Here is a 27332-nt window from a genome sequence, read left to right on the forward strand (position 1 = left end):
ACACAGGCACGCAAAAACAGCTCTACTGTGCTCTTGCTGCCTGCACAGTCTATAAATTAGTAAGCCCCTTGGAGCTAACTTCATAGGCCTGCTTGCAGATCCAACAAAGTGGTGCACACAGAGAGTAAACACAGTGGCAGATTCATCATAAGCCATTATCATGGTGGCTGAATGAAAAGACCATCTTCACATTGCCTGCGCCTTGGGGAAATTCACAGATTTATTTTATGCAGCCCATATATTTTCTCTTAACTAATTGATTAATTGCCATTCTATACCACCATTTAGGATTGGGAACCGTTGGGTGTGTGTACTACCTGAAGAAGATGCTAGAAAGTCTCCCACATGATGGTTCTGTTTTTCGAGAACATGGCAAACAAAAGATGTTTAGGGGACTTGTTAACCAACGGTCAGAGGGTACTCTCTCTTCTTTTCCAAGCCCTAAAATAATCAAATCTTTTTGAAAATCAGTGAGCAAAATCTTTAGAACTCCGAGAGACAGGCATCAAGCATAAGACTTTCAGCTTAGATACCATTTGGTAGTGACAGATATTTTCTGTATTGCTTTCTCAGTGCTCCTCCACTGATGGTCCTTTTCTGGAATCGTTTCAAACATCCAAGTAGAACAGGAGACCAACTCCCCTCTCACTCCCAAACCCATGCAATTCTTATGGCACCTACCCCGCGTCCCCTGCAAATTAGAAGTTGTAAAAGAGTATCAACCATCCAACTCCAGGTACATAAGAGCTGCTGTTTTCCTTGCCAGAAAGTAGCGTGGAGACACCATGCTACTAATATAGTGATGTGTAAAAAGGTGAGACTTTTACACTCAATATAATTGACAGGAACAAGTTTCTCTTTTAAGGCACTAAGAAGAGGACTTCCTTTCTTCCTTAAAAGAAGTGTCACAAATTATTAAAACATGCTATAACACCTCAATAATTGAAGCAGTGAGATACTGAAAGATGACTAGACAAATAGAGCAATAGAAAAGAACAGAAAGTAGGAATTAGAACCAAATGCCTACTGGGATTTGGTGTATGATACAGATAGCATCTCAAATCAGTGGAGTAAAGATGAACTTTTCAATAAAAGAGTGCTGGGGCAATTGTCACATGAGAAAAAGACAAAGTTAATAACTAACATAATACTCACAAGAATAAATCAAATAAGTCAAAGATTTAATACAGGGGGAAACAGAAGAAACTTTAAAAAATATTTTAAAATGCAGGTGAATCCCTTTGTAACATGGGAATAAGGTAGACCTTTCTACGATCCAAAATCTAGAGGTTATAAGAGAAAATAATGACGCCCTCAGCCACATAACAAACAAAAGCCTCTGAATAGCAAACTAATAGTAACAGTAATGATGCACGAAGAGCAAGTCAAAAGATAAGTGACACATTTGGAAAGGTATTTGTGTCTCATTTCAGGCAGCATAATCTCTCCACTGTATATTTTTCACAGAAAGGAAATAGAAATGCCCTTAATCACATCAAAAGATTCTCAACCTCAGTCACTAAAAGACAATTAACTGTAAATCAGAACTGTATTATGAAACCAGTTCTTGCCTAGTAGATTAGCAAAAATCCCAGAGCATGACAGCACATGCCTGGCAGGGAGGGCAGTGGAGAAAGAGGCTCTATACCGGAGGCTCAGGCTCCTGTGAAGGAAAACTGACAAGAACCATAAAAAATTCAGCTGCCCTTCAACCTGGCAATCCCACTTCTGGGAATTTATCCTACAGATATAGATGCATAAGAAGAACATTATTTGTACAGGTTTATTCATTGCAAAGTTGTTTGCAATTCCAAGATTTCAAGCAAGCATAAAGTCCATTAAGATTATCTTAACTTCCTAAGAGCCCACTAATGTGGACTAGTTAGATAAACTATGGCATTGCCACGCAGGTGGAATACTATGCACATGTAAAGAGGAGAAAGTGTATGCTTTTTACATACTAATATGCAAAGATCACCAGGTGTGATATTGTTACATAAGAAATATATATTTGTCCCCTGGTACCTGGCACAGAGCCCTGAAAATCCTTGTCATTTCCTAAGCAGTAAGGAGCACTTTTTGTTGTTACTTGATGTTTCTCTAGTTCCTAACACAAGAGCTCCTAAAACCCTTGAAATCTCAGGAGTGATAAGAATAGCTTTTTGTATGCTAATAAGGTGACTCTGGTTGGTCCACAAGATAGCTTCTGGACGTAGCTGGTTCCCAGAGAAACCAGATGAAAGCAGAATTGGAGGGTTTACACTTTCAACCTCATCCCCCGGACCCCCAAGCAGGGAAGAGGGGCTGGGAACAGTTAGTTAATCACCAAAGGCCAATGATTTAATTAATCGTGCCTATATGCTAAACCTCCATGTAAACAAAGGTGTTCAAAGAACTTCTAAGCTGGTGAATGCATCCACTCCTGAACATGTAGCATTATCCCAGATTCCACAGGGACAGGAGCTCCTGTGTTTGGGACCCTTCCAGCCCTCTCCCTATGTACCTCTTCTTCTGTATGTCATTTGTATCTTTTAGAATATCCTTTATAATAAACCAGTAAGAATAAGTGAAGTGTTTCCTGGGTTCTGTGAACCATAATAGCAAATTATTGAAGCTGAGGAAGGTGTCATCGGAACTCTATTTGTAGCCAGATCGAACAGAGGTCTCTTCTGGATAACCTGGGATCCCACTACTAGCAGCTGGCATCTGAAATGAGGACAGCCTTGCAGGGGAGGGCCCTGAACCCGTGGAGTATGCGCTAACTTTGGGTTATTAGTGTCAGGTTGTCTAATATGAAGGAAAACCCCACACATTTGGTGTCAGAAGTGTTCTGAGGGTAGAAACAGATCACAAGTAGTATCACAGGGAAATTTGTTAAGGAACAAATGGGAAAAATGAAGCTTTTGTGTAACACCCCACAATAATGTGTGTGTGTATGTGTATAATTTTACATTGTTCTGATTTTGAACAAAAAGAATATATGATTTTGTCAAACATTAAATTAAAATTTTAAAGAAATATAACATTGGCACAGACTAAGATATAAAGACTGAAAAACACCCCATGCTGCTGTCTCTTCACTAATTGTTAACATATGAAAATCACACCCTCAGGGAGACCTCTGACCAAGCCCCTCAGAACCTCATTTCCCACTGAAGGAAGGCTCATCGCATGACAAATAGGAATCTCCGTTTATAGGATGGACTTGCTCAAAGATCTTCAAGCACAGGAAGTGATCAAAGGAAGACTGCACATTTGAAGGGAAGGCAGGACAGGGAAGTATCAGGTTTGTACTTGAGGACAAACAACCATTGTAATCCCTCACCCAAGAAAGGGAACCTTGGCTCTATTGTGCAGGAATGCTGAGCAAAGCAGCCATCTACAGCATCGTGGGTTCGGTCTGTTGTTTACTGGTTACATTTTCTAAGAGAGACAATATACCATGGTATTTAAGATTGAGGTCCCCAAAGTCAATTGGGCTCAGATTCCAGTCTCAAGTATGGGGTGTGAACTTGGCTTAGTTACTCAATTTCTGTAAGCCTATTTCCTCAGCTGCAAAATATAGGTGATAATTGAGAAAATTATCCACCTAAGGACCCTTAGCACAATGTCTGGCACACAGTCAGGGCTTAGTAAACAGTAACCATCAGTATTATTTGGCCTGTGCTAAAGGGGGCCTGTTGTCCTGAATCTCATCAGGTAAAATAACATGCAAAGGTATTGCAGTTTTGAAGGAAAGATACCAAAAATTTCACTGTTTCCCTCTGACTTGTTTTTCATTTCAACTCATATTTAAGTTAAAGAGAGAGAAGCCTTCATTTGCATATCTCCTATTGGAGCCGTGTGTGTTAAGGGGTGGGTGTGAGTGAGACCACTTTCGAATGAAACTGTTCTTTGTTTCAGGCCGAGGAGGTTGCCCCTCTGAGCAGGAGCGAGCCACCTACAGCAATTTAACCACGTGTGGGAGAAACCTCCACTACCATTGGACATCTTTGACTGAACTCAGTTAATCCTTTAAAACAGTTCAATTATTTGGCTTCAGAAAAATCTTTTTAGTACAGGTACAAATAGTAGCTTGGATTTCCCCCCCTAGATTTATTAATATGTTATTGACATATAATATATGTAAGTTTAAGGTATACAATGTGATGTTTTGTACATGTATGTATTGTGAAATTACACAAGTTTAGTTAACGCCTCCATCACCTTACCTTGTTTTTTTTTTGAGGTGAGAACATTTAAGATCTATTCTCTTAACAACTTTCAAGTATATAATACAGTATTGATAACTATAGTCACCATGCTGTTCATGAAATCCTCAGACGTGTCATCTGATAGCTGTTCAACCTCTCCCCATTTCCCTCACCATCCAGCCCCTGGAAAACACTGTTCTCCTATTTCTATGAATCTGGCTGTGTTAGATTCCACATATGTGAGATCATACAATACTTGTTGTCCTCTGTCTGACTGATTTCACTTAGCATAATGCCCTCAAGGTTCATTCATGTCCTCAATAAAGGCAAGATTTGCTGTTTTTTTACAGCTGAATAATATTCCATTGTATATATAAACTACATTTCCTCCATTCATTCATCATTCATCCATTGATGGACACCTATGTTGTTTTCATATCTTGTAATTATTGTAATTATTGCTATTGTAATTAATGCTGCAGTGAACATAGTGGTGCACATAGCTCTTCAAGGCAGTGATTTCATCTCTTTCACATATATACCCAGAAGTAAAATTGCTGGATCATATAGTAGTTCTAATAGAACTTTGTTGAAAATCCTCCATACTGTTCCCCACGAGTTTCTATTCCCACTAAGAGTGCACAAGGTTTCCCTTTTTTTCACCAACACTTGTTGTCTCTTATCTTAAAAAGTCATCTAATAGTCATCTAACAGGTATGAGCAGTTTGTCTTTAGTTGTTTTTCAGGTTCGTTCTTCAATTCTCTCATTCCATTGCTCAAGGTAACAGTAATATCTGTATCCTAGAGGAGGCTCAGTGAATATCATGCTTGGTGACTAAGAACCAAACCACTACCGGGAGGAATCATTTCACCGGCGCAGCAGTGCAGGGGCGTTTATCGTTACCTTCTGAGACATCAGTTCCTCTGAGAGGCTGGTGCTTATCTGGGAGTCCTGGTTAGGGAAATCCAACACACTTAACTCCAGTGGTGTTTCTATGGCCCTTTCACTGTTTTGCAAGGGTGCCAAATTTAGTGAGACCTTCATCAGGGTCAACACCCTTGATGGACTTAGTTTCACAAGTGGTTGGGCAATGCTGAGTTTTCAAAAATCATTTGCAATCAATATGGGTGCAAGCATGTTTACCAAGTGCTTAGTGAGTCTGGTTGTACTATCAGAGAAGATGGAGGGAGGCTTCTTTGATTTGGAGAGGCAAGATAGAAAGGCAATGGAATGAACTAGAATACATTCAGGGTCACACTCTGAGGCCCAAAACCGAAACAACCTCATTTCAAATTCCTCCTCTGCCCTCTACTAGTATTGAGAGCATCAGAAAATTTCTAAACCTCTCTTATCTCAGGACCCTCCTCTGAAGAATAAGGAAAACAGTAGCATTTATCTTATAGGTAATAAGTTCATTCATGTAGAGTATTTAATACGAAGCTCAAAGCTGCCATAAATGACCTGATAAATCTTTCAGATGGAAATAATAATAGTTCTTACTTCATATGTTTATTATGGTACTAAGTGAATTAATATGTGTAACACCCTTTGACTAGAACTGAGGTCACCATAAGAGCTCAGTAATTATAAGTACTTACAGCAACGAAGACTCTTTGCCCTATTGTGATACATGTCCAGTCCTACTTTGCAGAAGAAGAGAGGTTAATATGGAATTGACATTTTGACCTACTCAGTACTTTGAACTAATAAATTGATGATTTGGGACCTGAAAAACTGACAATTCCTTACGGTCCAACCTAATTATTTAATCTAAACCTCTTTTAATTTAAAGCTTGCTGTCTCAGAGAAGCAAATGGAACTTTTTCTGTTGCTACGCAATCTCCTGTGTGATGTTACAAGGTCATGCTTTTAAGGACAAGCCCCTTAGACTGGGTGTAGTTATTGAGGTTACCACTTAGGTATTTATGTAGCCGCCAGCAGGTGAGTAGTGAGTGGTGTCTCAGTCTTAGGCTCCAAGGAACAACCTGCCGGGTTTTCCCCAGGCAGGGCAAAAGTGTAACTATATTAAATGCCTAGTGTGATTATCTTTACCAAGTTCTGAATGCTTTGTAACAACAAAATAGTATGCAGTTTAGAATAAGATATTGTGATATTTGTTTTAAATAAAAATAAATACATAGGTTCTCAATCCCTGGTAGGGAGGCAACCAATGGATCTCTCTCTTGCGCGCTCGCTCTCTCTCTCTCTCTCTCTCTCTCTCTCAATCTCATCAATAAATATATATCCTTGGGTGAGGAATGAATGAATAAATAAATGTATGCATACATACATACATGGGTCTACTGTAACACCTTTCTTAGACTGAAGTGGTTGAGTTATCCTTATCTATTTAGAATAAATGTGGTTTTCTTTATTCTTCTCTAATGGAAATCCTTTAGTTTTTGACTTATATTTCAAAAGTCCAAAATATTTTATGTAACTCCTCATGATTTTAGAATCAGAATCTCTTGCGGTTAATTTAACTACCATGTAACTCTCAATTTGTTGCTTAGTTGAGAGAAGGCTGGAGGTGTCCCTTGCCCATTTCTCCACAGCAGTGCAGAGGAGCACGCATGGTTTTGTAATTAAAAGATGTGTGTTTGGACTCCAACTTACCTCAGCCTCAACATTTTTTGCTGGTAGAAGAGAGGCAACACTCAGATTTTTCTGAAAATTGAATTAAATAATGTAGGCAGAGGACAAGTCACATAAAATGCACTGATTACTGTTACTTCCCTTCTAATAATAGCTACAGTTTACTGAGTGCTTGCTGTATACCGGGCACTGTGTATAGACCTATTCATAGGAGCTATTCATTAACTTGCCTAAGAGATGACACAGCACAACACAACAAAACAAAGATCTGAACCCAGTTAAGTCTGACTCCACAGCTGAGATGCTGAACTTCCACCCAAGGAGATGCTTTTTCAAAAAAGATGTCACAAGTTGATTAATACTGTGGTCCTTTTACTTACCAAGTATTTAAAAGGCTTTGAGGGGTGGTTCTCAGCTACCTGATGCAGAGAGACCTCAGATGGTATTACAACTTTCTTAAAAGTCCAAGCGGTGAGTATAAAGCTCAGCTAGAAGCTCAGGTGTGCAAAAAATACTATTGCATTCATTTTTCTCTATTATGGGATTTTCTTTCAAGTCCCATTCAGGTGGGTGGTAGAATGGAGTCCCAGCGACCACAATCATGTAAGTATCCCTCATGCTTCTCTATCATTCTTGTTCACCACTGGGGACAAGGAGGAGACTAAGTCCTCTGTGGTCACCACTCTTATCTGCTGAGATATATGCATCTTCCTGACTGATGGTTGATCATCAAAGCCCACAGGTATGTCCCTATTTCAATGACTTGTGAGCCCCTCTCAAAAGTACGGAACAAATTTGAGTGCTCTCTCATGCAACCTGTGGCCAAGGGAAATTCTGGGATACTGTCTTACAACCTTTCTAGTAAGGTCTGCCACAGGCCACACAATCATTTCTATTTTTTTGCCAAATATGGGCTAAATATGTGGCAGATATCCAAAGGTTTACCCCCTCTCTAGACTCTACCCCGGAATTAAGACCGAGATTCCCTGGCTCCTCATAGATCCCCAGCCAGTGGTGTGCTGATAAATGTCTATCAACCAGTTCTTCAAGAGCAGAGGTCTTATTTGTCACAGTTTCCCATTGCTGCAGTATAAATATTCCCACCATGGCCAATTTTAAGCTACCAACGTGAGAACACGGAAGGTGGAATTGGGAAGAGATGCCACCCTTGGCTCCCACGAGCAGGTGCAACCAGCCCCAGCATTCCATTGTCCCAGACGACTGAATTACGCTCCTCACTCAACTCTGTCAACCCAGAGCTCCATCTAGGAGGGTCTCAGGCTCAGCGGAGCACCCCTCCCCCACAACCCTCCAACATCTCCCCTTCTCCTTCCCATTTCCACCCCTTGTCTGGCTACTCATAGTCGTTTGGGGGCTACAAACCCTGGCTTTGCCTAACCACATAGTCAACCTGTTTTTATCTTTTGAAAACAAAATTCAAAAGCTTGACTCTCTACCTCACTAGTTATTCTGTGGCAGGTAAGAACAGCTTATTGTCTAGTTCTGAACTGGAAGAGAAAATACAAGATTAGGGGATGAAGGTAGGAAGGACTTATTATATCAAAATAATAGCTCATTACATTACAGAAAATTCACCCCCTCTCTTACCTCCCAAAACACCTCTGGCAGTGCTTCGAAAGATCATTCCCCCTATTCATTCCCCACATGGTGAAGGCACAGCATGTGCTTTGTTGGATGCTCAGACTACAAGTTCAGGTGTGCTGGAAACACAATTTCATTTATTTTTCTCTATAATGGAAACTAATTTTTTTTGCATGGCAATTTGGCCAACCTTTTAAAATTTAAAATGTACACAATCTTTGACCCAACAATTTATTTATAATTCATATATATATATATGTGTGTGTGTGTGTGTGTATGTGTGTGTATATATACATATATATATACACATATATATAAAATCTGCTATAGGTTGAATTATGTCCTCCCTCCCCAAAATTCATACGTTGAAGTTCTAATCACAATATCTCAGAATATGACTGCTTTTGGAGAGAGAGCCTTTAAAGAGATAAGCAAGTTAAAATGAGGCCATCTAAGCAAGCTCTATCCAGTCTGACTTGCTCTCATAAGCAGAGGAGACTGAGACAGAGAGGAAGACCACGTGAAGACACAGGGAGAAAAAGTCATCTGCAAGCCAAGAAGAGGGATCTTAGAAGAAACCAAACCTGCCAATACCTTGATCTCTAACTTCTAGCCTACAGAAATGTGAGAAAACAAATTTTTGTTAAGACATTCAGTCTGTGGAACTTTGTTAGGAAAGCCCTAACAAATTAGTATATTAAAAAAAAAAACAAAAAAACCTACTTGCACATTTTTACAAGGTACGTAGCTGCAGGGCAGTACTCAGGATTTTAGAACTTGACTTCAAGTAATCAGAACAACAGAGGACAAGGGAAAGAGCACGGAGCAGACACTAGGAATGCCCCTCCACCTGCCCCCCAACCTTTTCAGTGCACCCCACTGACTTCCAACTGCAGCGCCTGCTCTCCTTGGCCTGAAGGCACTCTCAGTCCTTCCAGGACAGCAGTTGCCAGGGCACTGATGCAATTAATGCTCTTTCACATCCCTCCGCATCCAAGTATCCTTCAGCCAGTGACTGAGGGAGCTCCCATAACCCTCAGTGCCGAGGTATGAGCTCTCTCAGTTTTCCCAGCTGTGCTAAGCTCCAGTCAGCCAGCATAGTAGCTGGTATAATAATACACGTATTTACTGGGTACTTCTCTGATTAATCTCCAGAGTAGATGCATTTGCTGTACTTGTCTTCAATACGAAAAGTACCTTCTGTCTTTTCTCTCTTTTTTCTAACTTCTCATTCAAGTCCCATTCAGGTGGGTGGTAGAATGGAGTCAGTGGAGAGAATGCTTGAGGTCTGGACAAAAAGATGTCAATGTGCTATAACACACCTGTTAGGGTTGGCCTTCCTGGCCCATAGGCCTCTTCCTTAAACTCTTGTCTCATTTGCTTAAAATACCAAGATAAAATAATATTTATTCCTCCTGATGTCCCTCACCTTATTTAAGATGAGATTGGGTACATTCAGGGTGGTATGGCCATAGACCCTCACCTTATTTAAAATAGAGCCGTTTTATAAAATTAGATAGAAAATAACAATAATAGTTATAATTATTGAGTTCTATGTACCAGCATTAAGTGTTTCACATGCTTAAAATTAGTTAATTCTCACAATAACCACTTGAGACAATTTATTATTATCATCCCTATTGAACATACTAATTGAAGCTCAGAATAATTAGGTAATTTGCCCAGGATCACACAACAAACAAGTGGCAAATTCAAAACTCAGACTGTCATCTGACCCAAGAGTATAAGCTCTGTTTAAAATGAACACTTATGGGTGTTCCTTTTCCTAAGCTTCTTTGTGGTCTTGTTAAGACTGTTAAAGAAATCGTTCATAAGAAGATGTGGAAATTGACTTACTCAGCCAGAGGAAAATGCGGCAATTTAACGCATTTGACCTTGTATCATCGCCAAGTCTGGATTTGAGGCACCTTGCAGAGGCCATGGAAGATAAGTTTTAGAGTTAGCCAGTGCCTTAGACCCATGAAAACCGGAAGGCAAAGGCAGGGTAAACATTTTTCAAAGTAAATTGGTTTGGCAGAGGGAGAAGCTTGCAAGATTCATAATATTTTTATTTTAATTAATATGAATAAAGAACCTGCAATGAATGATACACGGCAGTGTACTGGTGGCATTAACACACATGCACACACAGGCACGTGCACATGCAGACCCCACATAGCGTATTTATTGTGACTTGGATTTTCCATTATTAGCAACTAGGAGTTTAACGAAGGGAACCTGACACAGGAAAAGAAGAGGAAGACTCACTGGCTGGATATGCTGACCTTTAGAGAGAAGAAATGGAAAATAATTGTCATAAAAAATTTGAAAATTTGTGAGGCATGAGTGGCAAATGACTTTTCTCCTTATGTGGAATTAACAAAAAATAATCGCTAAATGTCTAGTAACTTATTTTGCAACTTGCAACTGATAAGATCAAGTGGATTATTTTCTGAAGAGACTAAGATTCATACATTGTACATAGCAGAAAATATCTGTGCAATTTTTACATGTGGTTTTAATGAATGAACATAATCACAATTTATAAAATGAGAGTCATCACCTGTTTTTCTAGGAGCTTCTCTTATCAAAAGTATTTAGCTTCTAGGTTTTATTTTTATTATATCATTAGTCTCTGCTATTCTGTATTTTTATATTTATTCAAATTAGAAAAACAAATCTGAATGAACACTTGTTTTCTTGGTTCCCACATTTTGATTCTGAAAGATGGGGGAAACTGTCATGTTCTTAGAACATGAATCTGTGATGTTTTTAAAGTCAGTCAGCTACCATTCACAGTAATTAATTTATGATTAATTTAGAGTGATTGTTTATGCCAGGTTATACTCTCTAATTAGTAAAGCACTTCAGATATTACATCTTGCAAAATTACAAGTTACAGTTTATAACATTATTCATTCTTTAGGAATCAAAGTGCGAGTATGGTCATACAAACCAATTTTCAATTTTCTATGGTTTCTCCAGAACCGTAACTGTTTTGATCTGAATAATTTTTAACAAGAACATCAAATGTGAAGGTACTGATTCTGGGCAAAGTTTTCCTGAGTGACATACCCAAAGTGTGACTACAATTGAACTTATGAGTGTAAAGCTTCTATATTTTCCCATAATGTGTAGCATTTACATTTTACATTTAGTTTACATTTTCTTCTTGAAATAATAAAACTTTGAGTTTTAATTCATCTTTTCAAAAAAAAAAAAACTTGAAGCAGGATAGGAAATCTTTGATATTGGTTGCACATTCATTCAGGGACCAACCTTTCTATCTTTCCTTTCATCAGTAATTATCGTGGGTCCTTTGTTTCCGCATTGCCTGACGCATACATGATAACATCTCCAATTCATGGTTACATTAACATAGTTTGCATATATCAGGTAATTGATTCCACCTTCTAGAGTCGCTGAGTCACAACACTGGAGTCACAGACATTTTTGCTTTACCACATAACGGAAGCAGACGAATCATTTCAGCACCATTGCCCCGAACTGTCTCTGTGTGAGCTGAATGTAGGTCATCACAGATAGGGCTTTGAGGCGAGATGCCACAATTGCAGGATACATTTCCTCCTGCTTTCCAGATTTAACCTTTGCCTCTCCAAAACATGTCTTTTTTCCCGCATTGTTTCAAGAGAAAATTTGCCTTCAACACAATAGAACATACATTTTGAACTAAAGAACACTGACTACATGAAACACCTTTACAGACCTTAAGCTGCTGACTTGTAAATTTTCTAGGTAAGGAACACAGGCTGAAAGAAGTTTAACCAGTTTGCTCAAGCTTAATATAAACAAAGCCAGTGGTTTCCAAACTACCTGAATACTGGAATCACCTGGAATTACACAGGCAGCTTTGCAGGCCCCGCCTCTAGCTAGTTTCTTGGGTGGATCATGGGTCATTTCCCTCTACAGTCTATTACCTGCTAGTTGTGTCTTGTTTTTATTTTCTTAGGGGGACTTCGGCAAAGAAAGGAAACTAAACCAATGTACTTCATTTTAATAAGCCAAGGAATATGTGAACGGTAGTATAAATTTACAGTAGCTTATCTTGAGCTGCCTCTTTTTTCTGGAGTAGATTTTATCAGAAAACGATAATGGAAACAAAAGCCAAGACTGGCACCGTGGCTGCAGTGGTGGGCTTGTAAACTGCCCTGGCAGGTAGCTGGGGAGGAAGCCCTGATTGATAGCGTTTGCTCATTTCCATGGTATGAATACTCCCACCATGGCAAATTTCAAACTACTGATGCTCACAAAATTTCTAAATATTTAACAATTGGCCCCCAAATAGGTTGAACATACTACTAGGTTTAGAATATATTGGCGGAGGGGGGGGGGGGACTGAACAATTTCCTAAGATTGTTCTAAACTGTCCATTAGGTGCTTCAAATTGGGCACTCCCCAAACATCACTCTGTTTGCCTCATGCTCTGACTCCCAAAGACACCTGAGTGCCCTCCAGTCCGCATCTCTCACTCCGTTTCCAGCGACGTGCTCTGATGCGGGTCTGGAGCATAATGATGGCGTAGATGGGACTAGCGGACGGAGCGTTTAGTGGGAGAGAAGTGGATGTCATCTTTAGCGGTAGGATGGCTCCTCTTCCCCTCTGACCTGCCTCGTAGCAGGGTAGTACTATGGAGAGCTGCCCTCCACTTGAGAGAGGCTGCTCTCCTTGACAGGCCTGTAAGACCAGGGTGAGAATGAAACACAAAACACAGCTTAAGGGAGCTTGGCTCTTAACCTGAGAGGAAAAAATAAAAAGAGCTGAGCCTTTCTGTGTCCACTCACCATAGGAGAAAGACAGCCTTTGCACAACAGACTCCCCTTGGGAAACGGAGTGATGATGGCAACTGGACCGGGCACAGGCCCTGAGCATGTGCTACTACGCCCAACGCCACCACATGTAAAAAGTATCAAAAACATATTCCAAAACCAAATAAGTGTAAATGACTCACGGATCCCTTATATTTTAGGTTACTTGTTTCCTTGGTAAACTTCCAGAAGTCAGGATAAACATTTTCTGAGTATTTGTACCAAAACAAACATACAAAATCCATCCCTGAGCTTCCTGGGTAGCCGAACACAACACTGCTCTGAATATAAGGACAAACTTATTTGGAATGTTAGCTCAATTTCATTCTGGTTGAATCTGTTTGTCCTATGCATGTATATGCCCATATACTCTTTTTTTCCTGACTACAAAGGTGAGTGTTTCATTTAGCTCCTAAGAAAGCAAAGTTAAAATTTTAATTCCCAAATGAATCAACCAGAGATCTGAATCACAGTAGGACTCTCACAAGCTACAAGATCTTGGTCCAGTCATTTAATCTCTTTTCCCATCCATTAAATTAAGATAAATTTAAGATATTAAAATTAAGATAAATTAAGCATAAATTAAGATATTTATGCTTAAATCTCAGGGTAGCATTGCCTACCATATACTAAGTAATTTATCATGTTCTTTATCCTTAATTCTCAAAATCATCCTTCAGGGGTTTTTAAGAGTTCAGACTCCCAGAGATGCAGGGATAAGAGCAGAAATGAACATGCAGTCTCTTTATATATGTATTTGTGCATTTTTACCTGGTTTCTCAACCAGGGACACATGGGACTCTCAACATGTAGGGTGAAGATGGAGGAAAAGATAAGCTGGAGCGGCACATTTGCACATTTTGGAAAAATTTCCATTGTGATTCTAATGTTCTCTCCCCAGTCCAGCTTGTGAAATACTGATTTCAACCAAAATCATTACCACCAGTTCCTCATATTGATTTGGGCATATACTGTCTGGAGGGATGGAATGAACTGCAAAAGGAAATGGGGAAACTTTTAGGAGGAAATGTAATGTCTCTTGGTTGTGGTGTTGGTTTCACAGATGTATACATTCTTTCCAAACTCATTAAGCTGTAATTTTTTCAATGATTGCAGTTCATTGTACATGAAAGTATACTGTAATAAAATTGATTAAAACATTGAAGGAACAATCCCAGCTCCTAAATTCCAAAAAATCTCATGGAACATTTCTCAAGTAAACTACTTACCCACCAATTCAAGTGCATGTGCTTTGAATTGCTCTATAGTGTAGTCATAGAGCAATACTGACCCCTCAACACTGTTCTCTCCCGTGGGCCACTGAGCACAGCTTTTGAGCAGCAGTCAGCAGTAAGTCGCAAGGATAAACTGTCACACAGACACTGGGGTAATGGCCTTGACCTCATGAGAACCACACCCTAATCCATTTATCACCTGATACACCAAGTTCATGTAGAGTGACTTATTCTAATGGGAGAGCCCAGACTTTACAGTCTTAGGTAAGATAAACTGAGTTATGCGCAGTGCCTGCAAGCCAGCTGTAATTCCTTTACTGTAGATCAGTGCACAGCCATTAAAAACTCTGTCCTAACCAACTAACCAATTTTCAGTTCCTGATTTTACAATATGCCTTAGTACACATTTGTACAGAAGCTGAGATGATTTGTATTCTAAAATCCAATTATATACTAATTTCTAAGTTTTATTTCCAACTTTAGAGCCTTGGTAACTTTTTTAAATCAACAAACTATTTTAAAAGGTCAGTGGAATATAAGCAAATACTTTATGCCCTCAGTTCTTTATAAACCCATGATAATGCTAAGATCTTTAACAAACTAGCCCTATGAATCAATGATTTTGTCAAGCACTTTTGACCAAATAAAGCAATTTAGGAGATTGTTTTCTAACCAATAAGCACAAATAGTCTGTTCTCTCCAGTACCTTTTATGTACTAGTGTAAAGATTTTATGTATCTATTATGAAGTCTGTATGTTTTTAAAATTAAATTTACCATGATTTGCAAGATAAAGAGTAAAAAAACAGAGTTATGTTCTACAGGTGAAGACATAGAGTCAAAAAGTTTGTGTTAAGTTTTTTAAAAATGATTCTGCCTTGGATATTCTACATTTTTCCTACATTTATGCAAAGATATTGTGGACTTTTGGATTACTACAAAAGAACTAAAACATTTGACTAACCCTGTTAGGAGAAGAACGTTTCTAAAAGATAATTATTTGTTCCAAGTAATAACATTCTGGAGAAGCCAAACACTTGAAAAAAACAGAATTGAAATACTTGATTTTTATTTTGAAATGTCTACAAAGTTTTAGTTTTCCATTATACAAATACTTTTTCAAAATTCAGACATTATCCAAATGTAAGCCAGTCCTCATACAAATAGAATACACACAAAGATAAAAATATACATACTCTCTCAGCAAACTTTGTTACATAAATAAGAAAAATATATACAGCTGGTCTTTTAAATCTAATAAAGTATCTTAACATTGTAACCACATACAGAAGGTACTAAAAACACTACAGAAACACTTAAAAGAACAAAAAATTCATTTTATGACATCTACAATTATAAAGATAATAGAACCAATCTTAGGGAAATATATATGAGGTCTGTCCGGAAAAAGCCCAGCCATTGTGAATGTAACAAGAAGTTTGCGCAACATCAACGTAACCAGGCAGCCAAGGAAGGTGGACTGGAATGCACATGCGTGAACAATGACGGCTTCACTGTATTAGTCAGTGGGGGCAGTAGATGCTGTTGAGTAAGCATGTGTACTGTGTGGCCATCATATTCAAAAAGGCTGAGTGAATGGAGCAACAAATCTGTTAAGCTTGAACATTCCTCCACAGAAACTATTTAGATGACTCAGAAGGCTTCCGGGGACAATGGAATGGGTACAGTGCAAATAAAAGTGTGGCACAAATGCTTCAAAAGATGGTCAAGAACCTGTTGAAAGTGATCCATGTTTTGGAAGGTCTGCAAAAAAGCAGAACACCTAAGAATGTTGAACGTGTACCGGCTGTAATCAACAAAGATCAGCAATTGACAGTGCAAGAAATAGAAGTTGACCTGGGGATCACAAAAACTACTGGCTTTTCCCAAAATTAAAATTACCTTTGAAGGGGAAGAGATTTCAGACCATCAGTGAGATTCAAGAAAATATGATGTGGTAGCGGATGGTGATTACAACAAAGGATTTTTCAGAGTGTTCTGAACAGTGGAAGAGACACTGGAAGAACTGTGTGAGGTCCCAAGGGGCCTACTTTGAAAGGGACTGAGGCATCACTGTCCTATGTACAATGTCTCCTGTATCTTGTTTCTTCTTCAATAAATGTCTCTACTTTGCATAGCACGTGGCTGGACACTTTCTGGACAGACCTTGTACTTCATACTGGGATCTTAATTTTTACTTTACTTTGTTTGCTTTTTAGAATATTCTCTATATAGATGAAATTCACAATTCTACCAGCTATCCTTGACACCTAAAACAAAAGTTAGAACATGTAAAGAACTATATAATCTATGTCTTCATAATTTGGAATAGATATAAAAAAGAATTCTTCAATAGTTAAATTTGTATCAACGTGTGTTAAAATTTTCCAAGTAAATTGAATTGGCTATTGAAAAATCAAATAATTCTGCTTAAGTAGGAAATGTTAGGGAAAAAAATCCAAACACTCAAAAAGTCCTAACATAGTAAAGCTTATAAAGAAAAATTGTGCCAGTGGTTCCCTAGATAAAAGCAACTTAGCTAGGTGTATGTTTAATTATGTTTTGCCCCAGAAATTCTCCTTCCTTTTCTGAGCTCGTGCCAGAGTTTGAAAAGCCTGGAGACTAGAAGCTGCAGAACGAGCAGAAATCTCAGATAATCTGTCCTCATCTGTAATGAAAAAATTATTGTCAGTGCAATATTATCTTATAAAAATATTGTTTTATAACATTAAGAGAAAAGCATCAAGCTTTGTAATATCAATACTAACATTAACAGAAAAAAGTATCTAAACATAAGATATTAACATTTTCAGGATAGGTCACAGTATTTTTCCAAGTTTACCATATTCAGAAATCAAACATTTAAATGTTAAATGGGAATTCTGTTTCCTTCCTGAAATCCCACACGTAAAAGCTTACGATTTTAGTATTACCTAGAAACAATTCATACTGTCCTGTCCTACTTTAAAAAGCACAGCTGTTCTGAGCAAAAAGCTTTTAAAAACTTCTTAAAAATAAAATTCCATAGCTCAACATGGTACTTACATTTCTAAAATAATCTTACTTAATGTAGAAATAATATTTAACTTAAATATGCTGCCCTTTCATTATTACTGAAATCCCTCACTCTAAATAATCAAATCTATTATAATATTATTTGTAAACACTGTTCTTCCATTAAAAACAGAAATGAATTCAAATTGTCCAGATACTCGCATTTGAAAACATAACAACTTGATTTCTAGCTAATTCTGATAAACATCCCAAAGTTGCCAAGAGGAAAGAAAACCTTTAACATACATCAATTTAAAATACATGAATTATTTCAAATTTACTTTCAAATCCAAAATTTATAAATTCAATAGCTTCATATTTCTAACAGTGAATTAAAACTGTAATTTCAATTGTTCACATCAAGAATTCAAAATTCCTCCTGCCACTATTAGAAGCAAATGAATTTTTCATTGCACAAACTGCAGAGGAAGAAAAAGTTCTTTATCCATAATTATATTTTTTCTGAGTTGAAAGTTAATAATATGTACACATTTGGAAAAAATTATGGCTATAATGCTACGCCAAATTGCTGAGCCCCTACCTAGACCTAAAAAACAGAAAAACTATGGACCTCAGTGTGATGTGAGGCTCAATCTCTTACCATCTAATTGCCCTGGATTTAATTTCACCCCCACCCCACACAAGATTTCAAGGATCCAATGAAGTAACATCTATGGAAGTACTTTGTGAAGTCTACAGTGCTAATCAACTTTAAAATCATTATACTATTATAAACTGTCATATAATAAAACCATACTGTTATCTTGTGTTATGGACTATGGAAATACCTTCATCATTAAAGGCTTCATGCTGGGGTAATTGGAAATTGTTCTTCCTTGCTTTTCCAACTTAAAAAGAAAAAGGCAGAAGAAATTATCTTTCAATGTATATCTTACTTATAGTAAACCCTTAGTAAAAGTAGGCTGTCAAAAATTTTATTAATTTTAAATCTTTAATAGAAATTACTATCAAAGAGCCATTCATTAATTTATAATGTGTTTATTATTAACAACTATGTAAATAAACAATGGATAATCTCCTAGAATTCTTTTCAATGATTATATTGCTCTTTTCCAACTGTAAAAGAATGTAGTAGGGTTCTATTTAAAAATATAGATGGAATGCACCCATTTACAAAAATGATACAAAACCATAGGAAAAAAATGGGAGACAAAACAGCAAGAAAATTTGGGGAAGTGGAAAGCAGATGAAAGGGCAGTGAGTGTTGTCATCATACTCAAGCAAGTTGAATCCTAAGGCAGCAGAGGAGGGAAACCAAGAAGCAACCACTCTGATCCCCTAATGGCTCAGCATTTGGGAGTCCTGGTAGCACTGAAGGCTGGAGTGAGCCTAAGAATGGGCCAGGAGAGTGGTTGGCTACTGAAAACATCAGGGGTAACACCATGGAAAGTGTATGACTGCCTAATCACTACGCTGTACACCTGAAACCAATATAAAATAATATTAAAAGTAACAGTAATTTAAAATTTTAAAAATAAAAAAAGCAGACCACCCAGATCCTTCTTTACATATGCACAGATGAGTAACTGCTCATCTCCCAAAAAGAGAAATGAAGGTTTCATCTCCAAAGGTGTATCAAAGCTACCGGCTAAGGGATACCAGGTTCAACTGAGGGCAAGGGAGATGCAAAACAGGGAGATTTTATATATATATATAATCTTCTGAAAAAGATAAAACATACGCTCCATAAAATGAAAACCGGACACTGTATAAAAGGAATATGCAGTGTCAAAAAATTCTTAGAAATTAAAAACATAGCCAAATTCTTTTTTAAAACCCAGAAGAGGTAGAAGAAAAAACTAGTAACCCCTTCAAATTAAAATAAAAAGACAGTGATGGCAAATAGGAGAGGTAAGGTAAGAAAATAAGATTATGATCAATGTGTCCAATACCTGAAAAATAAGAATGCCAGAAAAAAAGGAAACAGAAAACGAAGGGGAAGAAATTACTGACTAAATAATTCAAGGCAATTTCCCAGAAGTGAGGAACTGAGTTTCCAGACTGAAAAGGTCTACTGAGTGCTAGCGAAATGAATGAAAAGAAACCCATTGTAAAATTTCAGAGCATTAGGTCTAAAAAAAAATCCCAAAAAGCTGCCAGGAAAAGAAGACATATACAAAAGATCAAAAATAAAAAGTGCACGAAATCTCTAAGCTAGAAAACAGCAGAGCAATGCCAAATAAAACTGAAGAAAAATAATTTATGTCCTTGAATTCTATATCCCGGCAACATTTGGCAATGTCTGAAGACATTTTTGGTTGTCACATCCGAGAAATGGGTGTGCTATTGGCACCTAATGCATTGCCCATACGTGATGGGAAAGAACTTGAGAGACACCTCACACTTACACAAAAGTGAACCTGGGTACAATACAATTAACTGTTCCAAAGTTGAGAATTTTCCTACTTAAATAAGCTACATTAATTTTAAAAAAGAAACTAGATAGCATAATTTATTAATATATAGTAGATACTTAGAGCCTTTGTACCTATGAGTGTAAAATTTTCATTTTAAAAGACAAAAAATTACAACCGAAATTACCATTATGCTGAAATTCTGGATCTTTCAGAGAGCCCTGGATTCGACGAGAGGGATGCCAGTAGGACGAAGCACAGGGTGGAGAAGGAGACTGTCCAGGAGTGTTTGTCGGATATCCTCGAATTTTTGACACGGGAGGAGTTGCTTCAACAAATTTGGGGATATCGATTTCAGAATCTTCCCTCAAAGGCAGGGGATCAACTGTTTTTACACCAGCAGCTGGAGAAGTCATGAGGGCTACTGCATGACTTTCTTTCTAAATGACAATAAAAATAAAATGAAATAAAGATACATACATGTGTGTGCATGAGGTCTGTCTGGAAAAAGTCCAACCATTGTTGATATAACAAGAATGTTTTGGGCGACATCGATGTAACCTAGCAGCCAAGGACAGTGGACTGGGACGCATATGCGTGAACAACAATGACTATCCTGTACTAGTCAGTGGGGGCGGTAGATACTGTTGAGTGAGCATATACTGTGTGGCCGTCACATTCAAAATGACTGAGCGAGTAGAGCAACGAATCTGCATCAAATTTTGTATTAAGCTTGAACATTCCTCCACAAAAACTATTTGTATAATTCAGAAGGCAGCAGCCCTGGGCAACTGGTGATTGGCAGCTTTATCACAACAATATGGCCACACATGCAGCACATCTCATGCAGGGTTTTTTGGCAAAACTTCAAATCACCTAGATGACTCAACCCTACTACAGCCCAGATTTGGCACCCTGCAACTTCTAGCTTTTCCCAAAACTAAAATCACTTTAGAAAGGGAAGAGCTGATGACTACTGGGAGAACTGAGTGAGGTCCCAAGGTGCCTATTTTGAAGGGGACTGAAGTATCATTATCCTATGTACAATGTTTCTTGTATCTTGTATCATCATCAATAAATGTCTCTACTTTTCATAGTATATGGCTGGCTCCTTTTGGACAGACCTCATATATAACTAAACCAAACATTTAAATGCACACAAAAATATATTATTATAAAAGCAATAGGAGAAAATATGGGGAAGTTTTATGTAACTTCCATGTGGAGAAGATTGTATGAGCCTAATAACCAATATAGATAAACATATTCAGCTGTATAAAAAATATATAAACATTAAAAAAATAAAAAATCACACTTAGGAAAGTATATGACTTAGATTACGACCATTGCTACGTAAGTATTTCTTTAAAAATAACAAGAGATAAACCTAATTAAAAAGTCAACTTCAATATGTATAAGCAATTAATATACACACAAAATGTTAAACATATTCTATTTCACTTATAATCAAATAATTTCAAAACAGAAGCACGAGGTACTAATTTTTCACTTCCAAAATAACAAAGATTACTTTTTGAAAAAACAAATAATAATACCCAGAGACAGCAAGGATGTAGAAAAATTGGCACTACTGTGTTGTTGGGAACACAGCCTTTTAGGGAGCTGGCAAAACATGGCAGAGGCCTTAAAATTTTGAATTCTTTGACCATATAATCACACTTAGGGAGTATTTACACAAAAGGTGATAATAACAATACAAACAAAAATGAAGCTAAAGGATGGATTTCAAAAGAGGAAAATTAAGAAATAACAATAGGCATCTACTTTTAAAAAACCTTTATAGAAAAAATAATTATAAAGCCTTATCTACAGTAGAATAAACAAATACACAATATACCTAAATAACTAAAAAACTGAACAATGGATGTCCATGAACAGTAGGTATGACATTATTTTTTTTACTTTGTTTTTTTTTGTTTTCCACGATAATAACATATCACTATCCTGAAAGTCTCTATATAATTCTACTTTTTAAGAGAATATAAACCAGTAAAATCAAATACAGTTCCAAACTTTCCTGGTTATTCCTTGTTGCCTGTAGTTATTAGCATTTGAGTTTATCGATGCAACATTCAAAACACTGTTTTTTGACCTTAGGAATCATTTTCTGCAATTAAAGAACTTACTGCTTCAAAGTGGAGATGGCCTAGGGTCTTATCCAACAAACATATATTTTTACATCAAGATCTAAGATAAAAACCGCAAATCTTGTTTCCCCTTTTTAACTATAAGTATCACTTAGGAACATTGGTCTTTGAGAGAGAGAGAGAGAGAGAGAGAGAGAGAGAGAGTGTGTGTGTGTGTGTGTGTGTGTGTAATTTGAGACCTCTGTCAAATTGGTTTTACTATTATTAAAAAGAACTGAATGAAGTCTGTAGAGTATTTTAAGCACAGAGGGTTCCCAGGTTTAATTTAACTGACTTTGTGGACTATTTTTGAGCTTAAAGCCCCCTTATTGGCCTCGCTGCTCCCACTCTCCCCCATTACAGTGTATTCTCCACTGAGCAGTAAATGATTTTCTTTACTGTGTAAATCAGAGATCTATATTTGTTTTGTTGCTTCCAATCCTGCAAGGGCTTCCCAGGGCCATCAGAAGAATATCCCCACTCCTTACCCAGCCTCCCTTTTCCATCCTCATTCCCTAACCTCTCCTCTTCCCTCTCCAGACTCCAATCACACTGGCCTTTTCACTCTAAAAACTCTCACTGCTGTACACTTGGACTTGCTGTTCTTTCTACCTGGAAAACAATCTGTGCCCCAGATCTCCGTGGGGGCACCTCCCTCATTAGTCAGGTCTTAGACAAAATGTCACCTCCTCAGAGGTGCCTGCCCTGATGGCCCAACGTAAAGCAGCCTCCTCCACCCCTTGGAAGTCAGTTGTGGTTTTATTTAATTCACAGCACTCACTACTACCTGGAATTGCCTTTCTTAAAATGCGTTTGTCTGTTACTTCCAATAAAAAAGCAAGCTCCATGAGGGTGGGGATTTTGTCCTGATTACCAAGGAATCTCCAGATCCTAGAACAGTGCCTGGCACATAAGAGCACCTTAACTACTGAATTGAGTGAATGAAAATAAAACATATTCCCCTCAAAAGATGGTTCCTGTCCAGAGTTCTCTTACTCAGTGCATGGCACCCCCTACCAACCCTTCTGGGCAAGCCAGAAACCCAGAAGTCATTCATGGTCTCTCATGCCCTATTATCCAACCCTGCACCAAGCCTTGCCGTTGTTCCCCATATATAATTCTTCAGTTTCATGCACTTCTATCTATACCCACCCTCTTTAGTTCAAGCTATCAACATTTCCTTACCTAGACTACTACAATGGCCTTTTTTACAGGTATCCACAGTCTACTGTTACCTTCCATGGCAACCAGAAAGATCTTTAAAATATTTCAATGGCTCCCCCTTGCTCTTGAGACGATGTCAGAAATTCTCAGTACGGCTGTCTTTTCCAGCCTCATCTTATACCTCCTCCTGGTCACATGCTACACTGATCTGTTTCTTAAAACCCTGCACTATTTCTCTCTATAGAATGTGGGCACATGCTTCTTCTCCCATGCTTTTTACTTGTTAACTCTTCCTCTTCCTATATTATCTCAATTAAATTATGACTTCCAAGAAGCTTCCTGACTTCTAGGACTTTGCAAATTCCTTCCAGAATAGCACTGCATAGTACTTTGAAACTTGTACTAGTTTTAACTTTACCTTTTTAGGAGTTTAATTCTTTGAATAATGTGACTATCACTGGGCTGTAAGTTCCATAAGATTGTGTACCATATCTATTTTGCTACCTCATGTGGGTAAATGGATAAGAAAAATCTGCTGAATGAATAAATGAAGCAAGCTAACAGACACTGGGTTTTTAATAACATTTATAAAATGTGTAGATGGTACTTGATTAAAACAATACCATGAGAATTCTACTCTAAAGTTCTGTGAGACAGTATTGTTCAGGGTTTAAAAACCCAAATTCTACGCCACCATTTGGCAACTGGGTAACCCCAGTTTCATCATCTAAATGAGAATAATAACAATACCAACCCCTCACAGTCCTTATAAAGACATGTAAAGTACTTAGCACAAGACCTAAAAACAAGTAAGCACTCAGGAAATGATACCTATTATGATCACCCCCATATAAGTTGCCCAAATTACTGCTCTCCCATAATACTCCCACAATGCAAAGTATGTCATTAAAAGTTAACAGTGGAAAAATTTCTGGATATTATGGTAATATATTCTCACTAATTTCTATGGTAAAAAGTAGAATTATATGAAGTAATTAATTAATCAATCTATTAGAAACTGAATAACTTATTTATTATAACATTAACTCTTATAAGAAAATAAAGGGGAAAAAATGATTACTGCCTCCCAGCAATCAAGTGGTAGACAATGGAAAATAACCAAATCTAGTTCCTGGCACAGCCGCTGGTAGTGCAGGTGGCAGAAAATTCACGTGGAGGGAGTGTTAATCAAATTGTTAATAAGAATCCTGCTTATTTTAGAGGAGTTGGTAATTAAAGTGCTATAACTATACTATATACATGATCAGGTGGAGATTGGCATTAAAATGTTAAAGGACAATATTATTCCATTTTTAATTAATTAAAGTGATTTTATTATTCAAACAATTAATTCTACAATAAATGAAAATAATACCTACAAATTCAGCGGCAAATATGGATTAGGGCCCCTCATTTTAGCTGAGGTAGTCAGCCCTATAGGCAAAGCCAACTAGAAGCTCACACCTTCCAGGTGACAGCCTGGATTCCTAAGGAACACAATAGTCCACAGGGGCAAGATTCCAAAATCTGATTCTGAGCAAGCCTCTAAATTCCTATGGTCACACTTCTTTTAATAAACCAATGTATATGTAAGCAACAGGAAACAGTTTAGATAATCTGTCACTCCAATAACACTCCTTCAACACACTGGGTGCTGGCCATGAACTGGGCTCTAAGTACTAGGTTTGCGGGGACTGGACTCTGATCCCATCTCCCACCTCTCCCCAGCACCTTAAAACTCTCCACTGTGCCCTCTGGAACTTGTGAACAACCTTCAGCAAAATATCCTAGAGAAATTCATCCTCTTCTTTGAATATACTCTATTTTAATTCAGCCTCTTACCCTACATGTTAAGTCTTGTCATTACTAGTAACTGCAACCTCTTCATAATCTCCTAATTTTAAAACTAATCCACAGGTACTCCAAGTCCAACAAGTCCTTAAGGGCTGACAAGACTTCCCCGGTCTATTGATCCTGTCATCTCTGCATTGTACCTTACTTTCTTGAGTTCTATTTTCCCTCTCTAGCCAACTCAACTTCCATGGGGAATCATTATAATCACTTCCCTATATATAGCTTAACTCCCTCACCTACTTTCTCACTTCGCCTTACTCCCTTGCCAAAACATGAACCCCAGTTGAATCCAACTCTCTACTTATCCTGCACCTCTGTAGCCAAACCTGCCTGGAGAAAAACATGCAAACCATCCTGACTGGTCTTACATCAAATCTGTGACCACTAACCTAAAATGGCCTCTAACTGTTGCCCTGCATTAGCTCACATTTCTCTGGCCCAATGGCTCTCTCACTATCTGAAAAGACTATTTCAGTCTTACTCTCTTCCTCAAACCTCTAAAATTTTCTTCTCCTGACTCATTCCCAGCAAGGATCTTTCTTCATGTTCTGCCAAAAGCAAAAGAGACTTTCCAAAAGCGCCCACCACATTTTCCTATGTTCCATCAGCAGTGCCCACATAATGTAGTCTGCCTTCCCTTTTCTAACAGTGACCTAAGGCTAACCTTTCCATACCTCCACCAGATCCTATTCCTTTTCTCCTACTCAGTAACACCTTTCCAACAATTTTCCTCTCACTCCTGCATCATCTTGTCTCTCTTTAAAATCTGTTTTCATCAACATACAAATGTGCTATCATCTCCTCTTTCTTGATCTTACTTCTAACTCCCACTCCCATACTTTGCTCTCTTTCATGGAAAAAACTCTTGAAAGACTTGCCTGTGACACTGTCTCCAGCTCCTCTCTTCTTCGTTCTCTTGAGCTCACATGGACTTAGGCTTTTATCCTGCACTGCCAGCAAATGCCCTCTGTCAAGGTCACCAATAACCTCCTTGTTGCTAAATCCAATAAACAATTTCTGTACCTTATTGACCCAACAATAGCATTGATACTCCCTCCTCCTTGACACCTCCAGGACACCGCAGTCCCCTGTGTCCCTCTACCTCACACTGTTCCTCTTCAGTCTCTTTGCTGATTGCTCCTCAGCTTCCCAATATCAAAAACCTGGGGCTCAGACCTGTCTACACTTACTCTTTTCTGTCCAAATCCACTCCCTGATGAGCTTCCCCAGTCTCAAGACCTCACATACCTGTATGATAAAGAACCTTTAATCTATATATATCTGAACTCAGCTTCTCCTCTACATTCCAAAATCAACTCCCTACTCAAAAACATCTACTTGTATGTGTAATAAGCTTCTCAACTTTAATGTGTCCAAAACAAGACTCTTGGTCTTCCCTGAAATATTTTTTCCTCATACCGTCATCCTCATCTCAGTGAAATGGCAATTCGACCCTTATTGCTCAGGCCGAAAATCCTGAGTCATCCTTGATTTTTCTTTCTCTCACCCCATATCTTCTACATCAGCAAATTTTACCAGCTCTACTGTCAATGAATATCCAGAATCACACTTTATCACATCACCTCCATTCCCACCACTATGATCCAAATGACTATCATTCTTGCCTGGATATTGTAATTGACTCATATCATTCCCCTGCTCCTCCAAAGGCTTCCCATTTCATTCAGAATAAAACTGAACACCTTTGCTATGACTTATAAGGCCCTACACAATTCAGTCACCCATTATGCCTCTGAACTCATCGTCCATCATAATCTCCCTCTCTTGCTCTCTACTCCAGCCACACCGACTTCCTGGCTGCTCCTCAAAAAATTAGCTATCTTCTCATCTCGGCAACTTTGCACTTGCTGTTCTGTTGCCTAGAATGCCTTTCTAGATACACATATGGGTCAATCCTTCACCATTTTCAGATTCTGGTCAAATATCACCCTCTCAGTAAGAACTTTCCTGGCTACTTCCTATTCACTTCCCCTATCTTATCTTTCTTTGTAGTATTTATCACTATCTAACCTAGTTATTATATTTATTGTATCTCTCCTCCACTAGAATATAAGTTCGATAAGGGCCAGGATTTTTGTCTGTTTCTTTCACTGCTATATCTCTGGTGCTAAAATGGTGCTTGGAACACAGTTGGAACACAAATGCCACATTAGATGCTCAATAAATAGAATTGGTTCTCTTCCCGCTCTTCCTGACAAGTCACTATTGATAAGATTTGAAAGTATATCAGCAGAAATACAATGTCAATACCAGAAAAAACAATTCA

General features: G+C 38.0%; 1 protein-coding gene across 3 annotated transcripts in view; it reads right to left on the reverse strand.

The window, feature by feature from the left end:
• Positions 1-16932: 16932 nt before the first annotated feature.
• MDM1 (Mdm1 nuclear protein) overlaps positions 16933-27332 on the reverse strand; it is a 30691-nt gene continuing 20291 nt past the window's right edge. For all 3 annotated transcript variants that reach the window (XM_054580285.1, XM_054580284.1, XM_054580283.1), the window contains 3 exons: positions 20068-20320; positions 18294-18353; positions 16933-17119 (listed from right to left, as the gene is read on the reverse strand). In XM_054580285.1, coding sequence (XP_054436260.1) covers positions 17007-17119; positions 18294-18353; positions 20068-20320 — 426 coding nt within the window. In that variant the 3' untranslated portion in view covers positions 16933-17006. The remainder of the gene's footprint in view (positions 17120-18293; positions 18354-20067; positions 20321-27332) is intronic.

Source organism: Pteronotus mesoamericanus, unplaced genomic scaffold (genome assembly GCF_021234165.1).
Source record: "Pteronotus mesoamericanus isolate MK-2021 breed Mesoamerican mustached bat unplaced genomic scaffold, CSHL_Meso_final contig_56, whole genome shotgun sequence".
Lineage (NCBI taxonomy): Eukaryota > Metazoa > Chordata > Mammalia > Chiroptera > Mormoopidae > Pteronotus > Pteronotus mesoamericanus.